Here is a 20,019-nt window from a genome sequence, read left to right as displayed (position 1 = left end):
CGCCAACACGGCTGTATGCAATTCCTGCCTTCGTTTAGCAAGTATTTCCCCAGCATGTACCAGTGCAAGGCTCCGATGCTGGCACCCAAAGTCATTTCTAAACGTCATTCAGATTGGTACTTCCAGGGGCCCATTCAGGACCCTCTCAGCCCACTAGGTTCTTTTGGAGACTGAGGTCCCACCACAAGCTCTTGTGTAGTTTCAGGCGGAAAGGGGGTGGGGGGACTGGACGTGTCTGGAGCCCTGGGCACCTGTACCCGCTGGGCCCTGGGACTCCTGGGGCCCCTGCTTCCAGGAGCAGCTGCCAGGTCTTGGCAACTCCGCTTTCCTCTGGGGCCGCCGCGTCTCTCTCCACCCTCTTCCCCGGCCTCCAACCAGCGGCAGGTAGCTGGAGAAGAAACGGGGCTGTGCCTGGGGAGCGAGCTTCCCCGGGCGGGAGAGCCAAGCTGATGCTGAACGGTCCCAGAACAAAAGGCTCATGGCTGGCACCTGCCTCCTCCGAGCGCACCGGGGATGTAGATGCGGGGCGCAGGCGGGAGCACCTGGCGCGGGAGGACACCGGAGTGAAAAATGAAGTGAGAAAAGAAGCGGGGTGCGCCCAGGGTGGCAGCGGTGACAAGAGGTGACCCCTGAAGCACAGGTCTGCGGCAGGGCCACCTCCGACTCTTCTTCCACCTCCTGCAGCGCCTTCCAGGCAGCCGAGCGTGTCTCCGGCGGCCACTCCACCAAGAGCCGCTGCTGCCTCCACGCCCGCCCGCCCGCCCGCGGAACCAGTAAGTAGCTGTGCGCCCGCCGCCTGCCCCCGCCGACCCGCAGCTTCCAGCTGCCCGCACCGCACGCACAGCGGGCAAGTCCGCAGCTGCTGCCGCCGCCGCAGGCCGGGCGCCAGGGGCAGAGCCCTGGCCAGGCATCTCCACCCTCCTCGATCTCTCCAGTCTTGGCGCGGCTTCTGCAGAGCAGAGCGCGAGCGGGGAGGGTCTCCCGCCCTCGCGGCGAGCTCGCTGAGCGCCGCGCCACCCCTCTGTCCAATGGCTTTTCGGGGGTGGAGAGTGGGGGGCGTCGCCTGCAGGCGAGGAGCCACTGCCGGGGTGGGGCGTGCGCTCTGCACCATCGAGCCAGGCTGACGTGCCCGCCGCCCAAGCGCGCGCCGGGCGAGTGTGTGTGCCGGAGTGTGTGCACACGCCTTGGGGGCTGGAGTGCCACTGCAGTGGGCTTCTCCCTCCGCAGGCCCTCCGGCGGCTCAGCCCCGACCTGCCCGCACGCCTTTGCGAAGCTCGGCGTTTTCATCTTCCCGAGCCTCCTTCATCCTCCCCTCGCGGACCTCACTTTTCCTTGTACCCAGGGGGTTGCTGCCAGGCACCCCTCAACCGGTGCAAACATCCCAGGCGTCTCCAGTTCTCTCCTAAGCCAGTCTTTTCCATTTGTCTTTCTCTGGGGTTCCTCCGCGAGCCAGTCCAGGGCTCTCCCATCCTTGGAAATTGTTTCTGTTGGACTGCTGTGCCGAGGTGTTTAGAGCTTGAGGACTTGATCATTTTGATTCTTTCCCTTTCCTCCCCATCTGGGCAACGGAGCAATGAAATTTCCAATCGAGACTCCAAGAAAACAGGTTAACTGGGATCCTAAAGGTTGGTATCTCCTACTTTTGGCCGCCCTCGCCCTGCCTCCACCTCCAGCGTGTGCGCGCCTCCGTGAGTGGAAACACTCTTGCTCCCGGCAGCGTGTGTCCTGAGGCAGAAAAATGCGCCTGGGAGCAGCAGTGAGGGTGGGAGGAGGGTGGAGGCAGCGTGGGTTCCAAACCCAGATAGTGCCTGTCATTATCATAGAGTCATTGTCCCTCCTGGATTGTTTCAAAATCTATTTAAAGATACATGAAGCTGGCTGTTTGGCTTGAAATTGCACCCAAGTGTCGGTATTTGCTTTTGACTTGGTGTGTGCGGGTCTGTCTGTGTGTGTGTCCTTTGTTTCTGGTGATCTTTGTCTCTCTGGCAGATGGGTGGGGTGCCTCCCCCTGGACCTGGGGCTGCGCTGCCTGCCCAGGGTGTCCTCAATGGAAAAGGTTTCCTGGCAGCAAGTGGAGCTCAGATTTGCAGCAACAGTCCCTGGAGGTGGCCCTTCTTGTAGGGCGTGCGTAATAATGGAGCCCACGGGGGCCTTCTGAGTCTTCCCTCAATCTTATTACCAAACCAGGCAGCCAGTTTGGCTCTGACCTGAGTAGAAGGAGGAGGGCGGAGTGGTTTGTGAACAGGGTGGGGCTGGAAAGGGCTGGAGAGGGGGCAGCCCAAGCAGTAGTGTCATTTACAAGCTAAGAATGTTGGACAATGTTTCCTCCACGCAAGCGACTAAGTCAGATTTGCTGCTCCTGGCGCTGGCCACTGTGTCTGTAATTAGCATACAGATGCTAAGGCTCCTCTTGAGATCATATGGGAGCAGGAGAAGTTGAAAGCTAGCGTCCAGTTTTGACAAGAATGCTGTTATTTAACATTTCTCTTATCTAAAGGCTGATTCTGGCTTGGACACACCTCTGCACATATTGGGGTTGAAATTTCTTTTTTAGATGTGTGTGTGCACGTGTGTGAGAGTGTGTTTAGTGTTCTTTACGAGTACTTTTTTTCTTTTCTCCAGACTGGAAAGGAGGAAACCCACTCATTCCTTAAGTCAATGTCTCATGAATTGACTAGCTATTGAAGAGTGGAGAGATAGTGCCAATTTTTAACCCTGAGGCTGTTACACCTTAAATATGACCTACACACCTACACCTTCTCTTTTGTCTCTACATCTTTGGGAATATGGAAGTGTGCCTTGGTTTTGGTATTGTTTTTGTTTGTTTTTCTAATTCCCTGCAAAGCATATTCATTGAATACCTGCTACGTAACAACTGCTATCCCAGGTACTGGAAATACAGTTAGAATAACACAGACAACAGCTCTGCCTTCTTAGAGTTTATAGTGAGGGAGACACACCTAAACCAATCATTGCACTGGAGAATGCATAATTACAAACTTATGTATGTTCATGACGGAGAGCAGCAGTGTTTTAAGAAAGTGTCTGATAGAAGAGGTTGACAAGAATCAGGGGAGGCTGGTGGTCAGGGAATGCATTCAGACACTTGTATTGAGACCTGGAGGCTATGTAGGGATTAAATGACTAACGAGGAGGACTGTTGCCGGAAGAGGAAACAGCAAGTGCAAAGGCCCCGAGGCAGATGTGTATTTGAGGAACTGAAAGGAAGTTTCTATGGCTTGAGCAGAAAGCAGTGTGTGTTTGGAGGTGTGGCTGGGGGATCTGCAGGATCAGACCTCGAAGCCACCTGTTCTTGCAGGTAGGGTGTGATTGTGGCATGCAGGAGGACCATAGTTGTTATCTTAAGTCACTGAAGGGTTTCAAGTTTCAAAACAAGCGCTGTGTAGCTCTTGTGGATGTGAGGTACCAGATATCATGGTGTCAAAGGCTAGGGAAGGAGAAGTGGATGGAGTAGGGGGCTACCGAGGACACGAAATCTACAGGCTTTGAGTGAAGAATTTGTGGAGGAATTGGAATGACTGAGACAGCAGCCAGGGCAGGACCAGTCTTGAGGGAAAGCTCGAGTGTTCAGTGAGTGAGACCTGCTGAGTGAGAGATGTCCCTGTGTCCATCAAGAGGTGTGTCAAGTGGGCAGTTGTCTAAAGAGTCAGGTTGGCATCTTCAAGGAGCTCTGATAGGGAAGACTGTGGGGCTGCCTCCGTGAAGCTTGCCTTGGCTTTTAAACTACATTTCTATACGACTATCATTCTCGAGATATTTATGCCACAGTGATAAACACAGATGAATCCCACAGATGAATCCCGCATGTTAGAGCCTGACACAGTGAAGAAGCAAGCAAGTAGCATCTACAATCACAATCATTGATGCTAAAAGTGAAAAGACCCTAATAAAAATAACAGCATTTGATGAGCAATCATTGCATGCCAGATGTGTTCTGTACATTATTTCATACTAGAGGCCTGGTGCACAAATTCGTGCATGGGTGGGGTCCGGCCAGCCCACCCCAATCTGGCCGATTGGCCAGCTGCGGGGAGGGGCCGTGGGCAGTTGGCCGGCTGGCCCTGGCCCCTGGTCAAACTCCCCTGGTCAAACTCTGGGTCGAACTCTCGTCGAGGGGACAATTTGCATATTAGCCTTTTATTATATAGGATAATCATTCTCATAATGCTTATCTGATGATATAAGTGTTATTGTTCCCCTTTGACACTGGATTGCATTAGGACACCCCTGAGCTGCTACTAGTAAGGTGCTCAGCCATCATGCACAACTGTTCCTAAAGCTAGGGTGACAATAGTTTTCCCTAGCCAGGTGGAGGCAGAAGAAGAGTGGGAGTGAGGGTGACATATCTCACACCTGTATAGAACAATGTGCCAGACGTCGTATAGTTTTACATGCATTAAATAAATAAATTATTAAAATTAATTATACAATTAGATGATTAATTTATTTAATCTTTATTTAACCTCAGGAGAAAGATACTGTCCTTATTTTACAGTTGAGGGAACTGAGGAACAGAAAGGTTGAGTAATTTGCCCAAGGTTATAGAGATAGTAGGTAGTGGGGATGGACTATACTAGAGGCCCTTAAGTACTCTGTAAGTCTATCACTTAAGTTGTTGGGACCTCTGGCTCTTGCCTTGTGAGGCTCCCAGAATTCAGAGATTGGAGAAGCTTGTTTCAAGGAGAAAAAGAAAAAGAGGGGAGGAAGAGGGAGAGGAGGAGAAACTGGAGGAGGGGAAAGGGAAAGGAGAGGAGGAGGAGGAGGAGGAGGAGGAGGAGGAGGAGGAGGAGGAGGAGGAGGAGGAGGGAGGCAGTGAATGAGCTTTTCCCACTAACCCATCCAGCCAGATAGCATCTTTGCCTCTTCCTCTGGTGGCTAGGGAAGGAGAAGTGTGTTTAGCAGAACAAAGATAAAGGGGAACCTAGAATTATACCAGAGAAGCGCAGGGGCAATTCACATTAAATAGACTATAGTATTTGGGTATTCACAGATTTGAACCTTCCGGTGGAGGCACTCACAGATTGTGGAGGAAAGTTGTAATTATGATGTTTTGCTTACAGCACCGTTACCTGACAATTTAATCGTTCAAAATGAAGGTGGATTGAGAACAGATTGGTTTTGATTGCTCTTGGGTGAATTACGCAAAGCACCGTCAAGAGGTTTAGGTGTCAAATTAAGACCTAAAGGTGAAATGATTATTCTCTGGTGAGCTCTGGCCTCCCTCCTATTTGTAAAGCTAAACCTTTAACAAATAGCTCCTGTTTGTGTAGGACCCACACAAAAGTAGATTGACGCTAAATCTCAGCTTCCATAGCAGAACTTATGTGTATTTTAAATTGCTGGGGTCGCTTGATAGTTTTTCTGCTGAAAATTGGGATTGGTTTGCTGGCTTTATGCTTTTAAAAAACACACAATAAAATCAGCAAACAACATTCCCACAGTTTGAGAGAAGCTGATAAATATGGCTTAAAAAACTCTTGATTTGGGGGCAAAAGAATGAGTTGCTAGAAGTAGCTTTGCAGTAAGCTGTTAGACTGTGGGCTGCTCATTGAGGCTCTTTGGGCTTCACTTTCCTGCCATGCGCAGGGGGACATTGGCCCTACTGGCCTCTTTGACCCACCTCTTCAACTTGCCCCCTGGATCTGACCTTTGGGCCACTTGGCTTCCTTTTGTTCCTCAAATAGAGGACACTTGTTCCTGTCTCAGGGCCTGGGCACTTGCACTTCCCAAAGCTTATAATGCATGTTTGCATGACTGACTGCTTTCCACCCTTTGAATCTCAGCTCAAATGCCAGCTCATTAGCAGAGGACTTCCCTGTCCCCTCTGAAGACCTCTCCTCTCCTTCCCCGGCCCTGTCACTTATGTCAACTGTTCAGTTGTCCTCCTGGCACTTGTCCGGATCTGAAGCCATCCTGCTTACACTTGTGCCCTCACTAGCATGTGAGCTCCAAGAGCAGGAACTTTCCCTGTCATAACCCCGCTGCCCAGGGAAGAGCCTGGCACACAGTAGTCACTATCTCAGTTACCTTATGCTGAATGGATGGATGCATGGAAGAATGGATTGGAGAGGATCTCTCAGGCTTCATGCAGGATGGGAATTCCAGGACTTCCCCAAGCTACAAAAGGCAAAGTACACAAAGGAGAAGGGAAGTATATCTCTAAATAATGGAGTATCAGAAAGGACAGCAATATCACCTCTTCCTTGCAGGCTCCCAGCTCTCTCACACTTCCAACAGACTGTTTCCTTCTCTTCTTCTGTTCACCAGGAGTGAAAGGCAGATCGGGCATGAGGTGGGGATGGCTAGGTGAGCTGACACAGATCTGCTTGGTGTCCAGTGAATAATTTGGCTCCTATTGGCCATTGGTGTGTATGGCCAATACCTTTTGAGGTATTTAAATTAAAGCTGCAGAACTGAGGGTTTTTTTTAAAAAAACAAACCTGCATATTTAGTGCATATTTTAATGCAAAATTCCAGAGAGGCCTGTATTGTATGTGTGTAGCATTTTTCAGTTTACAGAACACTTTTTACAAATTATCTCACTTGTTCTTTAAGCAGCCCTCTTTTTGTCCATATTGGATCTAGATTTACTGTTGGCAGTAGAAAGAGTAATGACTTGTTTGGCGGGGTGGGGGTGGGGGTCCAAGACTGCAAACAGGTAGAGCTGGGGCCAACCCAGGCCTTTTGATGCTTATGTCCAGGGCAGTTTCTCTCAGGCTTTCCTCCCTTCTACACTCTACTGTTTCTTCTTATCCAAAAATGTATTCAGAGGTTGCTCTGAAGGATTTAGAGAAAAAAGGCTCTCGGTTGATCAGCGAATTCTCAGTCGATGGCCGTTCTCTGCAGGTTGGGTTTTGCACTGGTCGCACTTCATCCCAAGAATCCAGTTCAGGTCTCTGGGATCCCACTCCTCTCCTGGCTAAAAAGAGACTCTGGTCTCTTGTGAACGTGAGCCATGCTCAACTTGCAAGGCCGCTCGGCTGCCATCTTCATTAATGTGTTTCCAAACTCATTTGTGTAGCTTAGATTTTCTGGAAAGAAAATAATCTGTTTTGATTTAATATCCAACTTTCAAGAGATCAGCTTTCCAAATGGGATTAATAATGTGCCAAAATCACCACAATTATCCTAGAAAGTAGAGAGGAAAGATGTTCCAAAGACTGTCTGAGCCAGGATTTCGTCCAGGCTTCTATTCCAGGGGTGTCTAAGGGAGCGTCATCATCCTTTGCCAATCCCAGTGATTTTTTGGTAGAATTAAGACTAGCTAGATTGACTTTGTTATTTCACCCATTTTCAAAACATCTGTGCTTTGGCTCTATATTAGTCTGCTCAGACTGTCATAACAAAATACAATAGACAGGGGAGCTTAAACAATAGAAATTTCTTTTCTCACAGTTCTGGAAACTGGAAGCCCAAGATCAAGGGCTAGCAGGGTTGATGTCTGGTGAGGGCTCTCCTCATGGGTTACAGATGGCCACCTTCTCACCGTGCCCTCACATGGTGGAAAGAGATAGCTCTGGTGTCTCTTCCTCTTCTTAAAGAACACAAGCCCTATGAATTATATCCCCACCCTCATGACCTCATTTAACCTTAATTACCTCCTAAAGGCCTCATTTCTATTACAGTCACATTGGGGTTAAGTTTTCAACATGAGTTTTTGGGGGGACATCATTCAGTCCATAGTAGTCTCTATATGAGTATCATCTTAAATCAGATACATTTAAAAAACAATCCACATCTTGCCCCAAATTTGGGAGACTTCAAACAATATCCCTACAACTGAGATGTAGGATAAAGTGTATCTAATCGAGGCACAGAGCTAGGGACCCACTGTCAGCAAGAAGCATGTTCTTCTTGGCTAGTGGATTCCTTTTACTTTCTAATTTCCATAGGGAATTAGAGAGTGTGTGTTTAATGATGAACAGAATGAAGCAATTGTATTGATAGTCAATTAGGAGGTTTGCACAGCTCCCTTGGCTGAAGCAGGAGGGTGCATACCAGGGATGAATTTTGCTGCACTCAGATTCTACTCTAAAGGACACTGACTGGGTGACCAGACAGGGTTAGAGTTGGTTAGGGGCTCAGACTTGGTTATGGAATCTCCCTAAACATGGCACCAGCACCATGTTGGTGATACCCACATGGCAGATTTCTTCTGGAGGAAAGATGATCCCAGTCAGCCTGCCCAATCTTGAGTCTACCCTGCAATCACTGAGATTGCAGAAGGATGATGACGCTCCCCTGACACTGCCAGGAAAGAAGCCTAAACCAAATCATGGCTCAGACGGTCTCTGGAACATCCTTTTTCTTTAAGGAGGTCAAAGGGACCTTCCTCTTTTTGGCTCTGGTCTGAGTGGTACTCTCAGTGGAAACTACTGTTTTTTTCTACGTCAGGTTCATGACTGTTACCCAGAATGGAGAAACAGAAACCTCATGTTTACTTAAGAACACTTACTTGTGGTTTGCAAAGTGTGAGATTGATTTTTCCCTCGCAAGTGTCTAAAACTGACCAGTATGAACTGAAAATGAAGTCTGACTTTCTAATCCTCTCTTTAATGTTTCCACCACCTTCACCTATTTTACCCACTCCAACCCCCTGCCTCTGGTAACCACCAATCTGTTCTCTGTCTCTATGAATTTGGTTGTTTTAGAATCCCCATATAAGTGAAATCATATGTATTTGCCTTTCTCTGTCTGACTTATTTCACTTAGCATAATGCCCTCAAGGTCCATCCATGTTGTTGCAAATGGATTTACCACCACATTCTTTTCATTAGATGAGAGTCCCTAAGTTTAGTTCGAGCTTGGGGAATGGGGGTGGAGTAGGCTCACTCTGGAAGGGAGGAAAGAATTTGAGCACATTTTAAAATCACCATAAGCATTTCCCCCTATTATTGAATACATACAAAGTACGTGGCACTGTGATAAGAATTCTGTAGTCATTATCTCCTATACTGCTCTTTCTAGGCCAAAGAAGCAAGTGAAATTATTATCCCAGAGCTTAAGCAACATGTCCCAAGTTACCTTGTAGCTCTGTGACTTGAACCTGGGTGTCGGCTAATGCTGTCACTCTCACCTCTAACTTGTACTCCTCCCCTGATAATCCTGCAGAAAAGAAACCTGGTTGATTTCATTTAACCCTGCTTTCCCAGTTACCCACAGAGCCATGGTATATTAGAAAGACAGTGAGTAGGAGGAGGATTTATGTAAAATATAAATATACAGTCTTATAACAGCATACCTTCCATTCTAAGCAGATTATTCAAATACAGAAAGCATCCATTGAGACACCATGCTATGTGTAGATCTGTAAAACATTCACCCAAAAATGACCACACGATGTAATCTGTTTCTTCTCACTGTGAATCGAGAGGGTGAGAGTGACGTCTCATGCACCTGAGTCCCCTTCTTTGACAACCCTCTGCCTTTACATACTCGTGACTGAAAACCCAGCCTCTTTGGATAAAGCCAGAAGAACAGGACATCCTTCAGGCTGAGCAGCAGAAAGGTCAGGGGTGGGTGTCTGCTGTGTCTGCAGCAGCCCTCCTGTCTGTGTGGTGTGATCTAAGGACAAGTCAGAGTGTAGCCAAGATGACAGGGACAGTGTGCCTGGGAGTGACGTCACATACACAAGCAGAAGCCATTGGTAAAGGACTATTAGCCCTCCTTGTCCTATTTCCAGTAAATATTTATATATATATATTAATCCTCACCTGATGATATGCTTATTGATTTCAGAGAGAGAGAAAGAGAGAGAGAAACATTGATGTGAGAGAGAACATCGATGAGTTGCCTTTCATACATGCCCCCACCAGGGATGGAACCAGCAACCTAAGTATGTGCCCCGCCCGGGAATCAAACCCACAACCTTTGATATATGAAACGATGCTCAAACCAACTGAGCCACACCAGCCAGGGCCCAGTAAACATCTTTTTACTACTTTGTAGCTTTTGCTTTGCATTCTGAAAGAGAAAATGATTTCCAGGAAGTAGGATGCATTTGGTAGCTCCAAGGTCCCCATGCTGCCAAACATTGAGTTCCTGGCTTATTTCTGAGGCAGTTTCATATTGTGCGGATGGTGTTGGAGCTTCGGTGTCTTGGGCAGAGGAGAATGAAGACAGTTTTGTTACTGCCACCATGGGCTTTGTTGACTATGTCACTGTCCATGCACAACATGGCGAAGAGAGGCGAGCCTCAGGGCACAGGGAGAGTGGGTTGAATGAAGCTGCCTGGGCCAGCTCTCATGGCATCTGTAACCATAGTAACCATGGGCTGAAAAATTGTCCGGATGTGGCTAAGCCATTGTACCCACCTCTGGTTCTGTTGTTTTCCCCTCAATTCCTTTACCCAGAAACTATCCTCACTCCCTACACCTTTCCTCCCTAGTCTGCCCCCTGGCTCCATACAGTGACTGACTTTCAGGGTGGTTTCTACACTGGTGATTGGACTTCCCACTGATTCTTTATTTTCAGTTCTTGGACCTACAACTGATTCATTATGACCCAGTCTAAGCCACATGCATGTGATTCCTTAGTGTTTCAATTTCTACTATGAAAAATTGATCTTAAGTCATGTAGCGTACATACTTCAGATATAAATGTAGCTGTGCATAATGATGGTGGCTCATGGCACTCCTTGTTTCAAATAACACTCCTACATTTACAGTCTGGTTTAGACCTCAGGAGTTTCAGATGTGTTATAAAAGAACAAAGAAAAGCGACGAGGTACAGTAAGGTCTCTGGCCAGGAGATCTGGAGTTTGGTACTGGCTGGAGACTGAGGTGTGTCATGGTGACATGAAGTTAGGGAGGTGGGTGGTGGCCAGATTATGCAGGTAGAGTAGGCATTGTAAAGGAAATTTTTTTTCTGAGAATAGTGGGAAGGCACTGAATGGTTTGAAGCAGGAAAATGACACAATCAGATTTATATTTTTAAAATTATTTATACTGCCCAGCCAGCATGGCTCAGTGGTTGAGCATCAACCTATGAACCAGGAGGTCACGGTTCCATTCCTGGTCAGGGCACATGTACAGGTTGTGGGCTCAATCCCCAGTAGGGGGTGTGCAGGAAGCAGCCAATCAATGATTCTCTCTCATCATTGATGATTCTATCTCTCTCTCCCTCTTCCTTCCTCTTTGAAATCAATAACAATATATTTCAAAAAAATTTATTTACACCACTCATAAATCAAATGATTGTTTCAGCAAATGTTTATGGAGGACTTACTATGTGTCAGGCATGGAGCTGGGGGCAGGACTCATCTGGGGGATTCAGTTTTCTTATAAGAAATGATAGGAATTTTTGAAAAATATTTAGACAGGAAAATAGCTTTTTTTGACGTCTTTGGTTGCAAACTACTGGTTGCAAATGGGAGGTGTATCTTAAAGCAATGGGCCCCCAAGTTTTCAGTTTCTGTTCATGAAAATTACTTTTTCCCTGGCTTTGTTACATGGCCTTTGATTTTGTGATCATTTACATATCTGCAGTCAACCAGCAATAAACCAAAAACCATGGTGCACCCATATTTTATTGTACTTCAAACGCCTTTTGGAAGCATTCAGCATAATGGGCCTCATAGAAATTGCCAGCAACCCCTCCATACCCTCTGTCACTTTGTTACTGTTGTATCAGGAGGCCTGTGACATTGGGGTATTTCTCCTTTGACTACAATGGGGCCCCCTGCTAGTTGAGTCCTTGTGGCCTCAGCTCAGAAGCCAGCCCTGAAGCCTGAATTAATGAGAGGCTAAGGTGGGCTGGTCCCTTTCTCTGTTGGAGTGAGAACCCAGCTTCTATAGCAGCGTGAATGCCTGCTCAGCAGGCAATCCTCTGCATTCAGACTCAGTCTAAAGACAGGTTGAGCCGACAGCCACAGGGGGTGGGATTAAAGCGTATCAGTCCCTGTCTACAAGTGACCCACATCACTCTTTCCCATGACTATCAGATTGCCTAAAATCCATCAGTTACTCTATTCATCAACCTTTCATTCATCCATGTGGTTATTCCATAAACATTTACTGAGTGAGTGCCCACAGAAATTGAGCTAGGCACTAGACAGAGAAAGATGAAAAGGAGCTGAGGTTTTATACGCAGAAAAGTGACAGTTAGCCACCCAGGCAGGTGCATAAACAAGTATTACCATATACCACGATCAATGCACTGATAGAGATGTGGATTAAAGCATCATCTCCAGAACCCATCTGGTTAAAATGCAAATATATTTCCTCTGGATAACATATGAGCTCTCCATTACCCATGGGGACAGCCGAGTTAATCAAATTTCTATGAGAGAGCGGGACCAAGAGGGGATGGAACTCAGGGCCAAAAACATATTGATGGGTTGGGATAAAGTGGGAAGGGAAAAGTCAGGAGCATGAAAGACAGGCTTGGGGAGGTGCTATGCAGGGAGCAGAGCGAGGGCCCTGGCTACTTGTACGGTTGTGTGATGGGGGCAGGTGGGATGGAGGCGAGCAGAGGCAGAGGTTGTGCGATAGAGGAGAAGGGCACTGACAGCAACCTGTCACTCGTGTAAATGTCGCCCAGTTTACATTAAACTCACTTCAGAAACTGGAAGGGACTTTGAGACACCTAAACCCTCTGGGGCTTCTCAAAGGGTCACACCGAAGTCTAGGAAGGTCAGGTGGCTGGCCCCTGCCCAGGCGGCAGAGGGGACAGAGCCCATCTTTGAGCCCTTATCTGCTATCCTCCATTATTCGACATCACCTCTGACAATATAGCTGACAGGTGCTGGGGCCTGTTTTTCCCGCCCCCCTTCCTTTGGGAAGAATTAACGAAGAGCTATAGCTGTACTAGAGCCTACAGTGTATTAGCTCTGAGATTGTTCTTGTTCTCCGTAAGTCTACAACAAGTATGGATGTGAATATATACTGAGTGGCCAGATTATTATGATCTCTGAATGCATAATAATCTGGCCACTCAGTATATATATATATATTAAAGGCCTGGTGCGTGAATTCGTGAATGGGTGGGGTCCGGCCAGCCTGGTCAGGGGGAGGGGACATGGGCAGTTGGCTGGCCTGCCTGCTGGTCGAACTCCTGGTCAAGGGGACAACTTACGTATTAGCCTTTTATTATATAGGATATACACTGAGTGGCCAGATCATTATGTGTTTATAGAGATCATAATAATCTGGCCACTCAGTGTATATTCAGCCTCTTGGAGAAGACATCCATTCACCTACTTAGTGAATATTTTTAAATATATTTTTATTGATTTCAGAATGGAAGGTAGAAGGGAGAGAGATAGAAACATCAGTGATGAGAGAGAATCATTGATCAACTGCTTCCTGCACACCCCCTACTGGGGATTGAGCCCACAACCTGTGCATGTGCCCTGATTGGGAATTGAACCATGACCTCCTGGCTCATATGTTGATGCTCAGTCACTGAGCCACACCACCTGGGCATCAGTGAATAACTACTGAGCACCTGCCTTGTGCCCAGCGCTGCCCCACGCCTGGTGACACAGGGATAGAAAGACAGCACAGTAGATGCCTCCTGAAACTTGCCACCTGGCCAGAGCTCAGCTGCTCTCACAGCCACTCAGACCACTTCCTCTGCATTCGAGAAATCTGTCAGGCATGAGTAAAGGGATTGAAAAAATGTAATAACGAGGATGAAAATAAGGCCATTCTGATGTTATATTGCTCTGCAAAAAAAAAAAAGTTTCATTTGATAATTGAGTAGGAAAGGAAGGTTGATCCTGATGAAGGCAGCAGTATTCTGTTAGAAAATTCAGCAATTTCAAAGGCCTCAGGACTGCCTCGATTGTGTTGACATTTTATTAAGAATCTTTGTTAATTAGGACCGTGTGGCTTGTGCACGTATCGCTGGGATGTGACGAGTTTGAGTCTCCCCAGAATTATGACATGGAAATTAATCTCCGAGGAATTGCAGGAGGCCCAAATGTTAGCTACTTAAAAGCGCTGGCTCTCTCTCTGAGCGCTTTTAAGTAGCTAACATTTGGGCCTCCTGCAATTCCTCGGAGATTAATTTCCATGTCATAATCATGCACCGGGTCTCTCTCTCTCTCTCTCTCTCTCTCTCTCTCTCTCTCTCTCTCTCTCTCTCTTTCTGGCAGATGAGAACTTTCCACCCATGCAGGAATTCATGCACCGGGCCCGTCTCTCTCTCTCTCTCTCTCTCTCTCTCTCTCTCTCTCTCTCTCTCTCTCTCTCTGGCAGATGAGAACTTTCTGGTACATGTGACTTCCAAAGTGTCTAAATTGACACGTCTTCTGAACAGGGGGAAATTGGGGCTACTGTTGGTTATGAGCCTGATAGTCTCCTTGCTACATTTGGGGTGCTGGGGCAGACAGGTCAACAGTGACTCCAACATGCCAGCCTGGGTCATGAGGGCTTACGGAGGCAGCAGCTGGTCAGAGTGACCATTACCAATCCAGAGAGGGACTGGCTGGGGTGACCACTACCCATCCAGGGAGGTACTGGCTGGGGTGTCCACTGTGAATCCAAGGAGCTGTGAGAGTATTGTCGGGAGTTTGCGGCACTGTGGGGGTAAGGACACACTTCACTGCTAGGATTCTCAGCTGAGTGGCTGGGAGAGACCTGTAGGAGCCATCCAGCCAGCAGCTACCAGAGGTTTCTGCTCTATTTTAAACCAGTCCTAGCGATGAGGGGAACCCTGCCTGGTGGTGCTGACAGTGGTAACAATGGCCATTCTGCTATGGAGATGAAGGGCGTGTGATGAGGAGGCCAGAGCTCACGTTTGTCCCCCAGCTCTGCCACCCCCATGCTGGTGTTTGTGGACAGGAAAGGCCTAGCACCAGCTGGCTCTTGGGCAAGGATGTGTGTCTTCCTTGGATGTGCATCAGGGAACTAGCTAGTCTCTGATGGTGACACAGCCCATCCCGTGAAGAGCTGGATTCCCCATGTTTTCCAATAACTGCTTCTGTCCTGCTTCTCCCTCATGCTAGTCCAGGGAAAAGGCCCCATTTGATCATTAAAATGCAAGTAAACCTTCCACCTTCTACCAAAGAAGAAGGTAAGAACCAGATGTACCTCCCAGGTTCTCTGGCAACACCATTCAACTTTACTTTGACTGAAAACGGGTGGGAATTGGACTTTGCATTAGCTAGCTAGCTGAAAGTACATGGAGACCCCAGGATTTAGGAAGCAGGGATGTGCTTGTTTTGTAGATTTCTCATGGAAGTGGCCTCGTTCCTCCTCTTGGTTTATGTGACTTTCAACGTCAGCCCCAGATGATGTCAGATGCGCCCCTCCTTATCCCTTGGCTCTTGCCACTCAGGGAAAACTGGCTGACTTCTGAGGGCCAAGTCTTGCCCTTTTTGCCTTTTTCTCTGCTGCTCCCATGGCAGGCAGAAAGTGCAGGGGACTTAGTGCACCCCCAGAGCCGCCCTCGACCAATGACCGATGGGTGATGGAGTAAAAACACCCCAATTCCCTCAGCCATGGTAGGAGAACTCAGGAATATGTTTTACGTGAGGTCTCAGTTTGCCCAGGGGGAAAACTTCCATTCTCCCAGTGATAGCTAGCTGGATGCTCACCTTTTATTGGTTTTCTTGGCTGCTTTCCAATCCCCTTTCTTTTCTACTCCCCTACGTGTGCTTCTTCACCTCCCAAACAACTACTGCGCTCAAGTCCTTATCTTGGATCAGCTTTTAGGGGAACCCACATTAAGACCTAGGGTAAGGCTTTCTTTTTCCCTGGCTTCTCTGCCTGATTCCCCAGCCAGCTAGCTTCCAGTGAGAGGACAGGGTACGGTGCCCCAGATGCTGCCCAGGCAGGCTAATGGCTCTCAGGGGATGCCGTCTACAGCTAAGCAGCAGCTTTCTCCCCAAGACATTTTCAGCACAAATCCTGTGCTGCTGAGTAATCCATAAAGCATGAAAAGAGAGGTTAAGGCTTGATGAGACCCATCTCAGCCTCATCAAACCGTTGCTCCCATAATCCTCCTCCTGAGAAGATGGCAAAAGGAAGCACAGTTGATTCTTGTTATTTGCAGTAGCTGTGTTCTATAAAGTGGCTGCGATTACTGAGTTATTGAACACCAACCACTGCTTCTAGGGAAAATACAGGGGTAGGTTCCTGCAAGCCTCTGGTCACCACGTTTTCATCAGCTGATCAGTACATAACCTTGTTTTCTGTGTGTTTCTGTTTAAAGGCACCTTATGTGATGTGCATTGTTGATTCATTAACGTTGACCTCATGGCCACAGCTCACTGTAACTTGAGCAAGATGGAACCTAGCTGGTACACGTATTTTCTCCATACGCATCAAAACCCGGCGCTCTAGAAGTTCTGTCTAGAAACAGAGTGTTTCTAGACAGAACTTCAGCACTGTGTTTCTAGACAGAACTTCAGCACTGTGCTTAGTGAAGTTTTAAACAATTAAACAGCAAAAAAAAATTGTGGAAAATGTGGTATAAATAGACACAGTATGAGAGCTGATGCAAGAAGGCAGCACATTGCCATATTCGACTGCACCTGGGAACACGTGTGTTGAATGACTCAAGCATTTTGTTGCTCTAAAAATGTCTGCAAAAGTGCCATCAGTATTGATTTGGGTTTACAGATGAACTTTAGCAAAGAGGATTTGCAAATCTAGAGTCTGCGAGTAATATGGGTTTACTTTTTTTTTTTTAACCCCAGTACATTGGGACTCCATTCGATTTGGAATGTTTATCAAATACATGTGCCAGGCTCAGCGATTGATTCTGAGATGATCATTAGATGCTCTCTGCCCTTAAGGAGTTTCCATTCTGATGGCACAAGGGATTAAAACTATGACACGAGATGGGGTGTGCATTGGAGGCAGGAATAATGGCAAGCCAGAGACTATTGGGAAGAAACTGCAGTAACTGGGTGAAAAATATTGAGATCCTATCAGAGGTCTGGGCTAGAAGGACCACTGGAGGAGTGAAGAAGAAAGGTCTAGGGATCTACTGGCCACCAGCATAGTGGAGTCAATTCTTTCTCTTAAATTCAAGGAAAGCAGTGTCATCCATGAGGTATGGAATATTGGGGGACATGATTATAGGGAAAGAAGATGAGGATGGGTGAAGGGGAGGTGACATCCAGTGGATAATTCTTCACTATGAAAGAACAGAGGCAGGCAGTCCATCATCTGTGGATTCCTTTTATTTTGTTTCTACGTAGCCACAAGGATAAATAGCTGTATCATGTCTGTGCAGGCTTTTCAACTCTAGAGTCATTTAGGTCACACTGATAATGGACATCATTGCTTTTGACTTGCACAAGGGTAGCATGTCTTGGGAAACTGGTCCACAGTCTCCGTGAAAAGTCATTTTAGTGACTGGTTGTGATCCCCAAAGTAGTCATTTCCCCTGCAATCTCCCTGCACATCGGAACACTTATGGGCAGGATTCCTCTGTTCCAATGCCTTGTGTTTCACCTGCAAAGGATATGACTTCCTATGGCTGCGGATGCAGTCCTCCCTCGACACAGAGAAAAGTCTAGAGTGAGTGCATTCACACAAACAGCAGATGAATGTTTAGCCAGAGCAGGGGCTGAAATTCAGAGCAAAGAGAAGAGTGGCCCTCTGATGCTGGTGGCACCTGTCACCAGAAGTTTCCCCAGAGAAACTTCTACATTTTGAATCTCCAACATCCATCTATATTTCCTTTCATCTATTTTATATAATGCCTATCTCTGTAGCCCATGAGGTGAAATGCACTGATTTTTTTTTTAATTGGTTTTGAGAGAGAGAGAGAGAGAGAGAGAGAGAGAGAGAGAGAGAGAAGGGAAGGGGAGGGCAGGGGAGGGGAGGGGAGGGGAGGGGAGGGGAGGGAAGGGAAGGGAAGGGAAGGGAAGGGAAGGGAAGGGAAGAGAAGAGAAGAGAAGAGAAGAGAAGAGAAGAGAAGAGAAGAGAAGAGAAGAGAAGAGAAGAGAAGAGAAGAGAAGAGAAGAGAAGAGAAGAGAAGAGGAAAACATCAATTGGCTGCCTCCTGCACGCACCCTGACCGGGGATCGAACCCACAACCTGGGTATGCACCCTGACTGGGAATCAAACTTGTGACCCTTCCATGTACAGGACAATGCTCCAGTGGTTGGCAAACTGTGGCTCGCGAGCCACATGCGGCTCTTTGGCCCCTTGAGTGTGGCTCTTCCACAAAATACCACGGCCTGGGCGAGTCTATTTTGAAGAAGTGGCATTAGAAGAAGTTTACTTTTAAAAAATTTGGCTCTCAAAAAAAATTTCAATCGTTGTACTGTTGATATTTGACTCTGTTGACTAATGAGTTTGCCGACCACTGCAGTCTAACCAACTGAGCCACACTGGCCAGGGAGAAATGCATTAATTTTAATGGCAATGAATAGGGCAAAGCAACTCTTGGGAGCTGCTCTGGCAGGAAGCAGATGCCAAATTCTTCTAACGGAAGCATCTTTGACGACTGTGACTCACTCGCCTTCATCCCCATCACCAGGCAGGGATTGGCTGGGTGCCAGGCAGTGGATAGCCAATTTAGTGGTACAAGAGAAAAGAGAAGGCACTGTTAAAGGGATCTGTTTTCCCGGTTATCAAAGACGGCAATGCTGTGTCCTAGCTGATAGGAACCCAAAGTGTGCCCTGAAGAAGCTGCCAGACGAGTCTGAATAGGCACCTTGTGTTTTATGGCCCCAGCTACCGCACACTTAACCATAGTGTCTACCTTCAAACAGGCCATTAGGTAGACACTAGACTTTTGAATCAATTTCTGTATCTAGGTCTCCCTTTTGCTAAGGACACAACAAACTGTTCAGAGTGAAGTTTATTTTATAAATGAATTCAAGTGGAAGGTTTGGTGAAATGGTGTGTTTAAGTTTTAACATGATTTGCCTGTTGCATCCCATTTTCTTTTTAAATAACAGAACCTCCTAATGCGACTGTTAGGAAGTGCATTCATTCATGCATACATTTATTCATTTAACAAATATTCATTTACCGTCTGCCAGGCTCTGTGCAGTACTCTTGAAAACAAGAATAAGAGCCTTGTTTTGTACTTTTTAATGTTCCTCCAAGAAAAACTGTTCTATTGTACTGCATTAATTCTAAGATGCATTATTTTCATTATATAATGTTTCTGAAATCAGACTGTGTCTCACTACCAATGGTATATAATCATTCAATTGGCATCATTAATTTATTAGAAGTACAAAAAAATAATGATGCATTTTGTACCTGATGATATGTTAGATTTGATAGGAGATATTTGCACAACCAATATATGACCCCATTTGGGGTTTAGGACTAGCATTAGGCCTGTAGTTTTAGGCATTGTAGTTGATCCAGGGATGTCAGAATTTGGGTGTCAGGATGCCCAGGTTAGGAAAGAGTCAGAAGGTGATAGAGAGCCAGCGGTTCAAGCTGCACAGTAGAGAAAGTCTCCATGCCCGGAGTCTCTGCCTCTTCGCTCCCTCTTTGGGCTGCCGCATAAATTCATTGCGGTCAGACTGCCAGTCATCAGAACGGAGCAGGAGGAATGAGAAATGGCACTCAGGGCTGCAGCGTGAGAGATGGAAGGCTAGAGTCCGTGTGTAAAGTGAAAAACAAAGTTAAAATGATGGTAGCGACAAACCTTTACCACGTGCGCTATTATTATTTATTTCAAATACACCATTAATTTTAGCTCATCGAGGTAAAATTGACAAATAAACTGCAATGTACTTAAAGTGAATAATGTGATGATTTGATATATGTACACATTACAAAAGAATCCCCCCCACCGATTGAGTTAATTAACGCATCCGTCTCCTCACATAGTTGCCCTTTTTTGTGAGAACACTTAAATTCAACTCTCTTAGCAAATTCCAATGATATCAACTATAGTCACCATGTTAGTCATTAGATCCTCAGACCTTAGCCTTCTTATAGCTGTAAGTGTGTACCTTTTGAACAGATTCTCCCTGTTTCCTCCATCCCCCAGCCCCTGGCAGCCAGCATTCTACTCTCTTTCTGTGGGTTCAACTCTTTTTTTTTGTTTTTTAGATTCTATATATCATGA

The 20,019-nt window shown here is 46.8% G+C and overlaps 1 protein-coding gene across 1 annotated transcript in view; it reads left to right on the top strand.

Moving 5' to 3' along the window:
• Positions 1-1,573: 1,573 nt before the first annotated feature.
• Positions 1,574-20,019, top strand: part of KCNK10 (potassium two pore domain channel subfamily K member 10) — a 105,326-nt gene continuing 86,880 nt past the window's right edge. Inside the window, exon 1 of the mRNA XM_008148400.3 lies at positions 1,574-1,625. Coding sequence (XP_008146622.2) covers positions 1,574-1,625 — 52 coding nt within the window. The remainder of the gene's footprint in view (positions 1,626-20,019) is intronic.

The sequence above is a fragment of the Eptesicus fuscus genome, chromosome 5 (genome assembly GCF_027574615.1).
Source record: "Eptesicus fuscus isolate TK198812 chromosome 5, DD_ASM_mEF_20220401, whole genome shotgun sequence".
Taxonomy (NCBI): domain Eukaryota; kingdom Metazoa; phylum Chordata; class Mammalia; order Chiroptera; family Vespertilionidae; genus Eptesicus; species Eptesicus fuscus.
Note: the sequence above shows the minus strand (reverse complement) of the source record. Positions and strands in the feature narration are given on the sequence as shown.